This window comes from Salarias fasciatus, chromosome 4, assembly GCF_902148845.1.
Source record: "Salarias fasciatus chromosome 4, fSalaFa1.1, whole genome shotgun sequence".
In the NCBI taxonomy this organism is placed as follows: Eukaryota; Metazoa; Chordata; class Actinopteri; order Blenniiformes; family Blenniidae; genus Salarias; species Salarias fasciatus.
Window position 1 is genome coordinate 22452732 of NC_043748.1, and position 14176 is coordinate 22466907.

General features: G+C 47.2%; 2 protein-coding genes across 2 annotated transcripts; both read left to right on the plus strand.

The window, feature by feature from the left end:
- The first annotated feature begins 1370 nt into the window (after positions 1 to 1370).
- LOC115386945 (coiled-coil domain-containing protein 47-like) lies at positions 1371 to 6323 on the plus strand. The gene is given in 15 exon segments (XM_030089412.1): positions 1371 to 1464; positions 2799 to 2897; positions 2900 to 3093; positions 3296 to 3323; positions 3326 to 3396; positions 3631 to 3805; positions 3889 to 4019; positions 4697 to 4750; positions 4833 to 4934; positions 5029 to 5139; positions 5242 to 5327; positions 5413 to 5471; positions 5551 to 5660; positions 5741 to 5908; positions 5989 to 6323. Coding segments are annotated over 14 exon segments (1461 nt in total). The 5' UTR covers positions 1371 to 1464; positions 2799 to 2806; the 3' UTR covers positions 6070 to 6323.
- A 1931-nt stretch (positions 6324 to 8254) lies between these two features.
- Positions 8255 to 12578, plus strand: LOC115386935 (histone-lysine N-methyltransferase SETD1A-like; the record flags this gene model as incomplete). Its single annotated transcript, XM_030089400.1, is given in 7 exon segments — positions 8255 to 8289; positions 10798 to 10942; positions 11027 to 11125; positions 11397 to 11580; positions 11583 to 11666; positions 12198 to 12334; positions 12438 to 12578. Coding segments are annotated over 6 exon segments (783 nt in total), but the record flags the coding sequence as incomplete, so codon positions are not given.
- Positions 12579 to 14176: the final 1598 nt, after the last annotated feature.

Below are 14176 nucleotides of genomic sequence, written 5' to 3' on the forward strand. Positions count from 1 at the left end.
TTGATGAGGGGGAACAAAAATACCGTCCACTTCCATTGTGTCCGTCCCGAAAACCTTCCCCGACTCACTTCTGAATAAACAACAGCTCGCCCTCACAAAAAAAGTAAGTATACTGTTCGAAATGACTAAATAATTGCGGTAAATGGGCCAATTTGCCAAAATGTTGAAGTATCGCTTTAAAGTAATACATACTGCTTTTATCATGCTATTTTAATTGTCATGCTTTTATGTCTCAGTTAAAATAACAACACCTTTTTTTCCTTTGATTATCTTGTAGTTGTGGCATTATGTGTGAAACATGACAGTCTGTTTTTTGGAACTGTTCATTATTCTTCAATTTTTCCGTATGATTTCAGATTAACAAAAGGGTTTTGGCAAATTTTCAACATTAAAAGAAGCCTCTGCTCGTCACACCACCCGCAAACTAATGGACTGGCTGAGCGGCTGAATGGAACAATTCAGTTGTAAATCAGTTTTTATAGCATCTTCCCACTGACAATTTAAATGGAGTAATACTAGTTGGAAACATCTTTCAAATCATACATGTCAGTATTTTAGCATGTCCTTTATTCTCAGAGCCCTGAGCAAAGCAGTTGGCCAGCATCCTGAACTTCTCTTCTTTTGCTTGTTAGATTTAGTTATAAATCAATCTTTATAAGTATTAAAAGTCCTTGCATCATACTTTATCTGTGATTTCTGGCAGAGGTGAAAAATAGGCAGAAATAATCTTTTACCCCCCTCATATCTTTGGATGGAAGACACTAAACTGCTTCATAGTCACAAGTCAAAAAATGAAAAATGTGTGAACGCTGCTGAAGTCGAAAAACGTACAGAAACATCTGTGCAAAGACAAAATGTCAAGAAAACAAAGATATAAGTAGAAAAACACAAGAATGAGCCACAAACAAAAGGCCTGGAAGATTCTACAAAGATGGTCCATTTATTGGTAAAGAAAAGATATGGGTGTCACAGTAGATTGTGAATTGTAATAATACGAGTAGGTATGAAGAAACATGTTTGTTACATTGTATTCAATTTGTTATTTTTAACTTTTTTTAATCTTGTTGCATAATATATTCACATAGGCTGGATGAAATACAAAGTTTTAAGAAATAAACGGTATGAAAGGTATTTTAAAACGTTTTAGTTTTCAAATAGTTTTATTCTAGCTATTAAATACACGTCTTCTTTCCATTATACTATTATTATCATCGTCGTGTAAGTAGTGCTATTGGTAAAGATAGTTGTTATTAATTGGTATTAATTTAAATGTCACGGGCGTCAAGACGGAGCCCTTCAAAATAAAACTTTCCTACTGAGCACTTGTGAGCTTATCCGGTACTTTTTACTTTGAAGTCTCCTCTCTCTTCCGGTCCGTTAGCTTGCTAGCTGTTAGCCGTCAGGCCACAAGGACGGTCCTCAATCTGAGCCAGCGCTGTTGTTCTTGTCACGGAGAGGCTGCAGGTGAGCTGCTGGGCTGCTTTGTCCGCATGTTTTAGTGTCATTCCTTTCGTTTTGTTGACATGTTAAAGGTTAAAAATGATATTTTGCGCTCTCATTGTAGCTCACACGACGAGCTGTAATGCTAGTTAGCCACTGTTAGCATGCTAATCCAGATTTACTCCTGGCTGAAGGAGAAGTGATGGGGGGGGGGGGGTTTAGTGACTTTATCACAGCTTGTGGGCTAATCCCACATACGCAGAGTGTGACATATTGATAATTTGGACTTTGAAATCGTGTAGAAGTCTGGGGAAATTAAACTCGGTGCTTAATTTTAGCTGTCAGCTGTTACTCCAGATTCACTGACTCAGTTCGGCTGTTTGAAGTTTTGTTGGTGATCTGGTCTGTAACTGTGTCACTTCAGGCCATGCTGTCCGGTCGCCATTTAGGTCTGGATCTCATTGGAAGTGATCTCAGTCATTGTTTTTCAGGTAGTGTCAGTCCGGGGGGGGCAGTGTCCCTTGAAGACGTTTCACCTGGAGACTCATTACAGGAGGAAGTAATGGTTAACTTGGAAAGTAACCATTAGCTAGTTTACCCTGTCAGTAAAGAAAACCTTTTATTAAACTCACATTTGACTTCTGTTGTTGTGAAGATGTGTACAACCCCTTTCCCTGCAAAGATCAGAAGTTTCAAACGATTTTATAATCTTACTTTCTGAATCGTGAGGATGATTTTTCCCTCCTGACTCAGTGGTTTTGATTATTGCATTCTTGATCACACAACTAAGATTTGTCGTTTTCATTTGACAGGAATCACAGCAAGTGTTGTGTTTGATCGCTGATATCAAAAAGATTGATATTGTTTAAGTACAGGAAGGTAGAGTTGTTTGACTTTCAGGTGAAAATTCAGGATGAATCTGAAATACACCCTGACTTTACAGTTGAACTTAATGTTGCTGTCGCTAAACTTTTAATTGAAATGTTGCAGCACTTTCTGCATAACTTAGTTATCTGCTCCTTTACGTTGTGTCGAGTTTGCATGTTCTTTCTGTACATGGGAGTTTATTTTGTGGTTTATCTCTCTGTCTCTCACAGTCTATAAATAAGCTTGTTTAAATTTTTCGTCTTGACCTCCTTTGTCGCTACATTTGAAGTGAAAACGCATCGTTTCTCTGTTTCAGCAGAGTTTCACATTTACACGGCAGCGTTATGGAAACTGTCTGTTTTTGTATTGAAACATTAATAAAAGGAGAACATGGACATGGAGCGCTTTGGCCTCCTGCCTGCAGACGTTCTGTCTTCGCCCTTATTTTCACTTTCTGTTGCCTCAACTCTGCGTCCCGCCGTGTCCTGCAGGTCCCGCCATGCGGAGCGCGTATCTCCTCATCCCCGCCCTCCTGGTCCTCCTGGCCATCCCCGTCTCCAGGGGACGCTACAACGACGACTTCGACGACGGGAGGACCTGGCGGACTTCGACGACAACGACTTCGCTGAGTTTGAGGACATGAACGACGACCAGGCGGCCGAGGCGGAGACGGCGCCCCCGCCTCGCGCCTCAATGTCGTCGCAGCCGGACGAAGACGAGGACGAGGATGAAGCCACTGTTGAGCTCGAGGACGGTCAGGATGGCTTCGAAGACTCAGAGACACAGGTACAGCTCATTATTTATTAAAAAAAAGAATCTAATCTGTCTCCACCTTGAATTTATTTGACATCTGTAAAATGTAAAACTATATGAAGCTTTTTATGTAGAAATAATACTGACTGGTGTTTTTGTCTTTCCCATATCATTTATTTCACTTTTAACTCCTTCAGTGATCATTGAGGCTTAATTCATTTTTGTGTCTCCTCAGGATCAAGACATGTTCAGCAAATATGACCAGGAGAGTTTGAGGGGATTGGAGACATGGAGAAAACCAGCCACTCCATGAAGGACCACCTTATAATCCACACGGTAATCTTATTCCTGAAATCTCCTCAGGCGCAGGTTGTCTTCTGCTGGGTGTGATTTTCTGATCCAGCTGCCGATTTCTCCTCCGTCAGAGTTCTTTGTGGATGCTACTGATGTTGTGGCTGAGCTTCCTTTTGCATTCCTGATGCCTTTCTGACACCCGAGTCACTCGCCTGCAAATCGGAGAGATTACACATTTTCATTGATTTGTGTTTGATTGGCTCTGCTTGCCTGCAGGTTCCAGCACATCTGCAGAACAGCTGGGAAAGCTACTACATGGAGATCCTGATGGTGACCGGCCTGCTGGCCTACATCATGAACTACATCATCGGCAAGAACAAGAACAGCCGCCTGGCGCACGCCTGGTTCAACTCCCACCGGGAGCTGCTGGAGAGCAACTTCGCCCTCGTGGGTGAGCGCCGGCGCCCGCCTTCCTCTTCCTTCCTCTTCCTCCTCCTGGATTAAACACGAGGTGTTAAACGTTGGAATGTGCAGGTGACGACGGCACCAGTAAAGAAGCCGTGAGCACCGGGAAGCTGAACCAGGAGAACGAGCACATCTACAACCTGTGGTGCTCCGGGCGGGTTTGCTGCGAAGGCATGCTGATCCAGCTCAAGGTATCCACCGTCGCCTTGTGTTTTCCCACATTATCGAACCCTTCAACGGGCAGAGAAACTTTTTCAGCTGCTTTGCGTTTCTCCATAAGTTAAAGTATTTGCCAACATGCTAATTCTGACCACGACACTAAACATATATCAACCTTTTCATGATTAATAACAATAGAACTCAGTGGTTTACAGGAAGTAAAGAGGTAACATACAGATGTTTGATTTGGGTTAGTTCAGATTTTCCATGTAATGTTATTAAATGATCTGTGTAGAATAAGCGACCTTCTTTCCCCTCGCCCTCTCCGTCTCTCTGACCGGCAAACTAGCATTAGCCTCAGAATCATGCTGCTAGGATGAGTTTGGAAAAAGGTTTCTTTAAAGTTGGCTTCATGTTGAAACTTTTCATTTTCCATTGTTTTTGATGAAATATCAAGATTTTCTTCAGTTATACTCTGCACCACAGCAAAGAGATCTTTAAAGTTTGAATTTATAGGTTATTATGGCAGCATTTTACTGGTCGAACACACTCAGGATGAAATTGTCCTGCATGTGTCTGTTGAAGTGAAATGTGTTTGACGCTCCTGTGCTGTTCGTATTGCTCCACTCTGGCTTTGAGTCTTCGGTCTTGCCTCACTGTGCAGTCTGGTCCACTTGACAGTGGTGTCCTCACGTTATGTGTTGCAGTTCCTGAAGAGCAGGACCTGCTGAACGTTCTGGCCAGGATGATGCGGCCCGCCTGCGATCAAGTGGTACGAGCCGTCCGTTCGCTCTCGAGTCCGAACCTCCGCTGTAAACATGCCGCCTCACCCGGACGGCGCGTTTCTCTTTCAGCAAATCAAAGTGACCCTGAACGACGAGGACATGGACACGTTTGTGTTCGCCGTGGGCACGAAGAAGGCCATGGCCCGGCTGCAGAAGGAGATGCAGGACCTGGTGAGTAGCTTCCTCTCTTCACTTCTGCCTCCTGTATTTGTGAATTAAACTCACATCTCTCTCACTTTCCTGCTTCCCCGTTCCCCCACAACAGAGCGAGTTCTGCGGCGACAAGCCAAAGTCTGGGGCCAAGTATGGACTCCCCGACTCCCTGGCTATTCTGAGCGAGATGGGCGAGGTCACGGACGGTGTGATGGACAACAAGGTGACACCTGCGGCATCGCTTACAGTCGATCTGTTTCTGAAGTTCTGAGAACTCCTCATGAAAAAACTGCTTCTCTTTCACTTCCTTCCTCTGTATTTTTAGATGGTACATTATATCACCAACCATGCCGACAAGATCGAGTCCATCCATTTCTCGGACCAATTTTCTGGTCCAAAAGTTATGCAAGAGTGAGTTTGGTGCTTTTTTTTTTTTTATTCCTGTTCCAGCTGCTGATTTCTGCTCTCGGCTAACAGTTGTGCTGTTGTTTTCCAGGGAGGGTCAACCCTTAAAGCTGCCTGAGACCAAGAAGACTCTGCTGTTTACATTTAACGGTGAGCGTCCTGAGCGTCTGGACCAGACGGGTCGACGTCTGTCTTGTGTTTTCATGCTGTGGATGTTCTTTCGCTGCAGTGCCTGGCATGGGCAACACGTCTCCCAAAGACATGGACAGTCTGCTTCCTCTCATGAACATGGTGATCTACAGTGTCGACAAAGTGAAGAAGCTCCGCCTCAACCGAGAGGTGAGGACTGCAGCTCCTCGCCGCTCCTCCACGCGACGGGCGTGTTTGCTTCCGGTTGTAATCTCTCCGGTTGTTTTCAGGGCAAACAGAAGGCTGACAGGAACCGAGCCCGGGTGGAGGAGAACTTCCTGAAGCAGACCCACGCTCAGCGTCAGGAGGCGGCTCAGACCCGCCGCGAGGAGAAGAAGAGGGCCGAGAAGGAGAGGATCATGAATGAGGAAGACCCGGAGAGGCAGCGCCGCCTGGAGGTCTGAACCCAGAGATCTTGATGTCTGCAGAATAAACACGCCCGGGAGCTTTTCTTAAAAAAACGTCCTTTCTCTCCCAGGAAGCAGCTCAGCGGCGCGAGCAGAAGAAGATCGAGAAGAAGCAGATGAAGATGAAGCAGATCAAAGTCAAAGCCATGTGAGCGATCACCACGGCGATGGGGGGGCGAGCGAGCCGCCCTCTCCTGCTGCGTCAGGCTCCGCCCTTCGTCACTCCGCCTGCTCCATCTCACGCCACGACTCGCCACGATCAAGTGAACTGTCTGTCGAATCAGAACACGTTTTCTTCATCAGATCCGTCACTTGTTTTGTTTCTTTTTTTTTTTACCCCTCGCAGGCAGTTTCTGTTCATTAGAGCAAACCTAATAAAATGCACTGGAGTCTGTTGGGAAAACTGTGCCGTTTGTTTTATTCCGAGTTTTGAGAGTCTGCCGGCCTGCCGTTCGGAGAACGCAGAGCTGATGTTGAGAGGTCTGTAGATGGTCTATAACGGGCACCGGAGGCGGGCGGCAGGGAGCTGCCGCTGCTAAATTTAGCCTGGAGACTGTCAGCAGTCTGTGAACCAGATCTGGTTACATCGATGTGGCTAACGTGCTGAAAGAGTCGCAATCGTCACGTTTAGTCAGAGAAACTTTCCCTCCACTGAAACCACTGTTCTGTCCATGTTGGTGTTTAAATTCAATCGCAGTGCGCCGGAGCTGAAGAAGGTCGCCGGTTCATCGCAGGACAAACAGTTTGGAGTCGCCTGAGCAGAAATGCTGCTTTGAACGATACGCTGGAGAATCCCCACTCTCAACACTGTATTTACTGGAAGCCTGAAACAAATGAATCGAAGTGTTTTCACACAACTTTTTTGTGAAATGATTTTAATGGTTTGAAACATGCAGATCAAAAGGTTGACTGTCAACTTTAGCGGTGAGTATTATTATCAGCAAATTAGGATTTCACAGTAAATCGTATCCAACTGAGAAAATGTTAGGATTTAAAACAGGATGCTCTGTTTCACTTTAATATTCAATCAGTTACAAGATAGTGGTTTTAAATAAACTTTAGGCAGAATATCACTACAAGATTGTAGTTTATATTAATTTAATAGCTCTGTCCTGCAGAAACCATTTAAACTGACATATTTTCAGTTTTGAACTGAATTTGCCAACTCATGAAGCAAAACTGAATAATTTATTTCTAGTGAAGCTTCATTTTTAATTATTCCAATAAAGATGGCAAAAGTGACTGATGAATAATTTTGATGCATCATGCTGTTAAAACACCAAGGAACTTCTAAAGAGTGGAGCAGGAAGATGAGGACAGTCCCATTTCTTCCCATTCCACTCTGTAGAAGGATGTTTCATTTTGAGTCATCAGAATAATTGTAGCTAAAACAAAATAAGAATCATCTCTGCAACATTTTGATCTGTAGAGATGAAGATGCATAAGTGTAAACACTGTCAAAAACAAAACAAAAAAAAAACAATTGGAATGTGTTTAAATGTGCTCCAATCTATTCACTCCTGTTTCATTTTGAGTTTTATTCTGTTTTTGATATGTTTTTCATTTTACTTGTATTTTTGTAGCGACATCAAGTACATAAAGAGCTAATACATTTGTTCATGGTTAACATTACGATTTAGGTTGAGATGTAACACAGTTGTAACATCCATGCATATTCTGTACACAGAGCCGATCATCCTGAGCATGCCCATCAGTCCGTCACAGGGTAAATTCACACAGACAGGCAAGTTAATAACATGAAAGTTTAATTTTCTTTTGTGGTGTTGTATTCTTCTCCTTTAAAAAAAACCCAAATTATCTCAGATCATGAAAGCTATTTGAAACAAAGAGAATCCACATATCGTAGACATTCCCACTAAAACAAGCAAAGAGAAACAAGATTCTCTACAAGATTTCTTATTTAGCAGATTTTCTGGATATTTTGTTTTCTTTTTGATATATCGTCACATTTCAATTGCAAAGTATGCTAAATGGCTCCATAGGTCCCTGGGGTTCATGAAAATATACATTTTTGTTCATTTCAATATATTTCCGTTAAAACACAAAAATGTAGTTTGACCTTAGTTGTGCTGCCATTGATTGGCCTGTGGGGGGCGCTTTGACAGTTTCCCCGAGCTTTATAACCGTCCCGGCAGATTCCAGCTTTTTACTTTTAAACCTCAAACAATAATAATACCAAAGTTATAACTATGTAATGAATTGATAAAATGCTAAATTGATTTAACATAACATTTAAGTACTGTAAAACGTCTTGCTGCAGTTTTGATAGTTATCCGGTTTTGAAGAAAGTGCCGCTCGGTGGCCGTAGGCTGCATTCACACACACTGATGGAGAACAGGCGAGGCTTTCAGGTTGGTTACGCGATGGCCGCTCTCTCAACAATATCTGGATTTTAAGGAGAAAACTATGGCTTCGCGACTCGGAGAGACATCTCGCTGTCACGACTAACTGTCGGAACAGTAGCGGTATGGGTTTAGCTCGTCGGTGTTGCCTTAGAGCCGGCCCGGAGTCCTCCCGTTCCTGTGTTTTTCTGGTTCGTCTCCCGGGCCTGGCTGCACTGTAGCGGCGGGCTGCTACTCTCGGATGAGCGGGCAGTAGCTTTTCAAGAGGCGGGGGTGTCAATTTAGCCTCTTTGGAACCAAAACAAGCCACCGGAGCTTCTAAGAGAGTCGCACACCGCCAATGTCTCTGGTAAAATATTTCAAATGTGGGTGGAGGGAGAACACAATTTTCACTCCGAACTTGATGCTAGCTAGCATTAGCCGTGGATAGCGGTAACTTGCCATAGCTTGAGCGTAACTAATTCAGCGGCAGTGAACGTTGAGCAGCCGCTCGCTTTATTTTGGTGGACTGTTTTGGAACGCGAATCGAGTGCATGTAGCGGGAAATCTGCCCGCGCGGTGGAAAACGCAGTTTGGCTCCGTGTTGTTGGCGCACGTTAGCCGTTGCTAGCAGCCGCTAGCTGAAGTATCTGCTCAGTGACGTAACGCTGCTCATTGTTTTGACAGCACGCAGCGTCCAAACGGAGGCGCACACCCTCTGTGTTTGGGTCACTCTTTACACCACCCCTCCCATTCATCCTCATGTACGAACCTCCGACCTAACCGCGAGCTCCCTGGTTGATTCTGCCGTTATTTCTACGGATACACTGTATTCTGCTGACGTGATGGGCTGTCCTGAGAGTTTGCTACACAGGTTACACGCTGTTTTCCATCTGTGCACGTTGTAGCAGCTTGTTTTTATCAATTCATAAAATGAAGTTAGGAGAAATTGATATTCAAGAGTTGGTCGAGCATCAACCCTTCTTGGGTTTGGCGCAGTTTGTCAAGTATCCCTTTAAGAAGGTTGGAAAAGTAAGTGAAGCTCTCATGTGGATGCAAGCTGGCCCAGATTTTAATGTCTGCTCATACAATCCCACACAGTCCCAGTGATGCTAGTGCAGAACCCTGGAATGACTGTACATTACCTCCTGGACTTTCCTTCCATTGATTTATCTTTGATCCTTGTTCAGAGTTGCTGGACACTGGAGCCAATGCCAGCTTACCTGAGTGCAGGGTACATCCCAGACAGGTCCGCAGGTCACCAGTCCATCACAGGGAAAACGGAGGCAGAAAACCACACACACACGAATACTAACCTAGGGTCACATATTAAGCCCGTATAGTCAATGTTAGACTGTGGGGGGAAACCGTAGTACTCAGAGGAAACCCACAAACCACAAGGAGAACATACAGGCTCCACACAGAAAGACCCGGCTGGTATTTGAACCCAGACCATCTTGCTGTGAGGCGAGAGTGCTAACCACTGTACTTGGTCTTTCTTATGCTGAAACTAATTCCTCATAACATCAGCTTCATGTCTTGATTTGACATGCTGTGCTGCAGAACACATTTCACATCATTCATAGGGTGGTTCATGATGAATAAGTAGTATTTTCTCATGCTTTCCCTCTTCACAGAACTATACATCAAGGAATCAGGCCAGTGCTTTTCTTCAAAGATTGGAAACGGTCATTCATGCATTCGTAGCCAGTTGTCTGTAATTCTTCATCAGAGAAGGAAGTCCCTCTTAAGCAATTCCAAAGCTCTGCTGCTGGAATTCTGATGTGGAAAACCACATTTCAGCATTCCAGGTTCCCACATTCTGGACTCCTGTTACTTTTAATATACCACAACTCATTACTTACAAATCTGATAGCACTGCTCTTGTTGATTTAGCTGCACTTTTTAATCTGTGTGGATCTCTGTACTGTCTCTGATCCTCGGATGTGAATTTGTTTATTTGTTGTTTCGGATGGATGACTCCAAAAAAAAAGACTGTAAACATCAGGGCTTTTCAAAGGTTTTTCTGATTGGCTTGTTGGTGGCCTTCAGCTACGTTCTGTTCTTAAAGGTGTGATGGTTTTTAAATGCAGGTTTTTTCTCGATAATTATCCATTTCTGCAAATATCCTAAGTTATTCAATGCTCAAGGATGCCATGCTATTCACTTTAAGCACAATTACTCTCCCAGTTCCTGTATAAGTGTTCTTCTTTTCCTGAAATCAGAGATAAGATCAGATATCCTTCCTGTTGGCCTTGAAGTTAGTAGGTGAAAATGTCCAAAGCCTTTTGGATTACGATGGTTTGGTGAAATATGAAATAGACAGTGAATCATTGTTTAATAACACGTTTAAGTTATTTTTTTATGTATGAATCATCTAAATGTTTTGTTCATACACTGACAGTTTGAAAAGGTTGATTTGATGGTAATAGGGTTTTTTTTTTGAGTTTTTTTTCTCAAGCATGGATGAATGTCAAGATGTTTTTTTCCCCCATCTTTTGTACCTTTTTTTGTGACGTGGCTTTGTTTTCCACCCAGTTGTAGGATGGATCCAGACAGTGGGGCAGAAACACAAAAAGCTGTCAGTTTGCAGTGGAAAAGCTACAAGCTCGTTCAGGACCCAGCTATCCGGCGAGTCACACAGAAAATCTACAGATACGATGGAGTGCATTTCAGCGTGCCAGTGAGTGGACTTTCCATCCTCTGTATGTCTTACGATGCACTTCTCATGTGCGCCGTCGGCTTGAGCTGCAGCTTCTCTCCTCAGGACTCTGGATTCCCCCCCGTGGGTGACCTGCGGGACCCCAGACCTCGGAGACTGTGGTCCAGGTACACAGAGATGTCCCTGCCGGTGCCCAAGTTTAAGGTAAGAGCCGATTGGTCAACATCAGTTAAAACAACTTTCCATATGTCTGTTGATATAAAGGAGGCCGTGATGTGAGATACGATTGGTTGATACTGCATGCAGCTTTGCAGGCTTTGTTAGTTGTTTCTTCTGTCCAGTCAGTGGTTTAGAGAATTTATATTTGTTGCTTGACAGTTTTTCGATTGACTGGACTGAATCATTTTTTTGCAGCTTCATCTAATGAAATGATGAAATTAAAATGAATAAATGTCCTCATTGCATCTCTCCACAGCTTGATGAGTTCTACGTGGGTCCGATACCGCTCAAAGAGGTGACCTTCGCCCGACTCAATGACAACATCAAGGAGCCCTTCCTGGCAGAAATGTGCGCCAAGTTCGGCGAGGTGGAGGAGATGGAGATCCTGTTTCATCCCAAGACCAGGAAGCACCTGGGTCTGGCCAGAGTGCTGTTCACCAGCACCGAGGAGCCAAGGACACCGTCAAGCAGCTGCACAACACCTCCGTCATGGGGAACATCATTCATGCTCAGCTGGACATCAAAGGTGAGCCGCAGCCTCTGCTGGAGGACGCATCTCTCTGGAGCGTCTTCTCACCTGGCTGAAGCTCTGAAGTTAAGAAACTACAAAAACAAGAACAAGAAGAATCTCAGTTGTTTTTAGAGAGAGGAGGAGGAAAACTTCACATCCACGCACATCTCCTTTACGTGTCACAATGTTTTTGATGAAATGTTTACTCCTTGAAGTTTATATCTTCTCTTTGGAATAAATGTGAATATTTCTCAAGAGCTTTTTTTGCCAACTTTTCCGGTTGCTTGTGAGAAAAAAAGCTGTAGTTTGTGCAGAGCTTCCTGTGTTGCATATTTTTTTTGCATCAAAAGTGACTCGTCGTAAAGTCACATGGGAGTCATTGTTTAAGGTTTTTTATTTTTAAGGACAAAAAAAAACATTGAAGGGACCTGAACTGAACTTCCAGCAGTTTTTCGTGAACGTCTGATGAGACATCCTGACCGTTTGAATCTGTTCAGCTAATTTCCCGCCGTCCATCCCCGTCTCTGTGCTGTCCGATTCACGCAGGCCAACAGAGGCAGAAGTATTACGACCTGATCGTGAACGGGTCCTACACTCCTCAGACGGTGCCTCTGGGAGGGAAGGCGTTAACGGACAGGCTGCAGCCTCAGGCCCCGGCGCCGGCACAGCCGCAGCCCGACACGGTAGCGTTCGCCATGCGATGCACGCTGTGTGGTTGTAGATTGACACTGGCCTGTTCGGTTCCTTTAATCGACTGACTCACTGTGTGTATTTCTCTCTCCATAGTCCGCAGAAATCAGGCGGAGGCTTTCCAGTGAGCTGGCGGTTTTGGCGGCTGGGGTCCAGGCGCTCACATCTGGGAACATCACCCCCTGCTCTGCGGACGCCGGCTTTGCCGACCAGCGTCTGGACACGCCGCCGCCGTCCCCATCGCGGGCCCCTTCACACCGGGCTCCTCCGCTTCGTCGCAGGGCGGCGGAGGAACGCCGTACAGCTCCAGGTCCGGGACTCCCTTCTCACAGGACTCGGGCTACACCGGCAGCAGGTCGGTTATTGATCCGGCACATTTTTTCATTTTCTGTTCAAGCACTTTGTTACGTGTTGTTGTAAGTCCCAGACTGACAGCTCTTGTCTGAATCCTGCGTCGCAGACATGCTGGCTACAGTGCTGGGAACCTGGGGAGCGGCTACCCACCGCAGGACATGCTGCCTTCCTCGTCTTCGTCTTCTGCCGTCTCGTCCACCGTCGGAGGGTTTAAAATGTCCCGCTACTCTGACGATGCGCAGGACCCCACGGTGTACCACCGCGGTCGCCCCATGTACCCCCCAACCCCCCCGTTCCGTCCCAACGAGCCGCCGTGCTACCCGCCCTACCCCAGCGGCGGGGGGCCGGGGCCGCACGCGGCGCACCACTCCTCGATGCCGCCGCCCCCCCTGGGCGGCCAGTACGAGCCGCCGCCCGCCCCCGAGCGGAGCGCGACAGGGACTCGGGGGCCGGTACGGCCCCGGGGGCATCGCGTCCCGGAGGTCGTCGTACCATCACCAGCAGGACACGAACTCTTCCTCCAAGTACCATTCCCACCACTCCCACCACCACTCGGACCGCCGGGACGAGCGGGGCTACCGGCGCGACAGCGTGGGCTCCCGCTCCGGGGAGCACGGCCACCAGAGACACCGCAACCACCACCACTCTCACAACCACCACGGCGGCGGCGGCGGCCGCAGGAGGAGCAGCCACGACCGGGACCGCGATCGAGACCGCGACCGCGACGGCGACTTCTCCAACAGCTCGACCCCCGGTACAATTCCAACTCGTACCGCTCGTCCTCCAACAGCATGTCCCCGCCCCCGTCCTCCTACTCCGCCTACTCCTCCTCCAAAGAGCCGGCCCCGGCGCCTCCTCAGGGATTGGACGGCTCCGCTCGTCTCGGCGGCTCCGGCCTCGCCGAGAGAAGCTCGGCGCCCGCGGCCGGCGCCGACAAGGACTACGGCCACCACGGCGCTCTGCCCCGCCTCCCCCTCCGCCGCCGCCGCCGCTCCCGCCCGCCTCCGTCATCGCGGCGGCCGTCGCCGAAACCCTCGGAACACTGGACTTCAACCAGGACAGTCCCGCTCGTGACGAGCAGTGGACGAAGCCCAAACGCCGTCCCAGCACGCCGCCGCCGCCCCCCAAGACGCCGCCGCCCTCATCCCCGCCTCATCCCTCCGTCGCCTCCTCCTCCAACTCCCCCTCCTCGGTCTCGCTCCCCCACCACCTCCCCTCCTCCTCCAGCCCCCCGCCACCCCCGCAGCGGGACTCCGCCTCCCCGGAGCCGGATTCCACCAATGAGAGCTTGCCGTTCGTCTACCACAGCAGCAGCCTGGACTCCCGCATCGAGATGCTCCTCAAGGAGCAGAAGGCCAAGTTCTCTTTCCTCGCGTCAGACGAGAGGACGAGGAGGACAAGAAAGAGGAGAAGCAGAGGCCGGAGTGGAGACGGGGCGGAGCGGAAGGGCGGGGCGGGCGACCCCCGGCGGGGAACGAGCC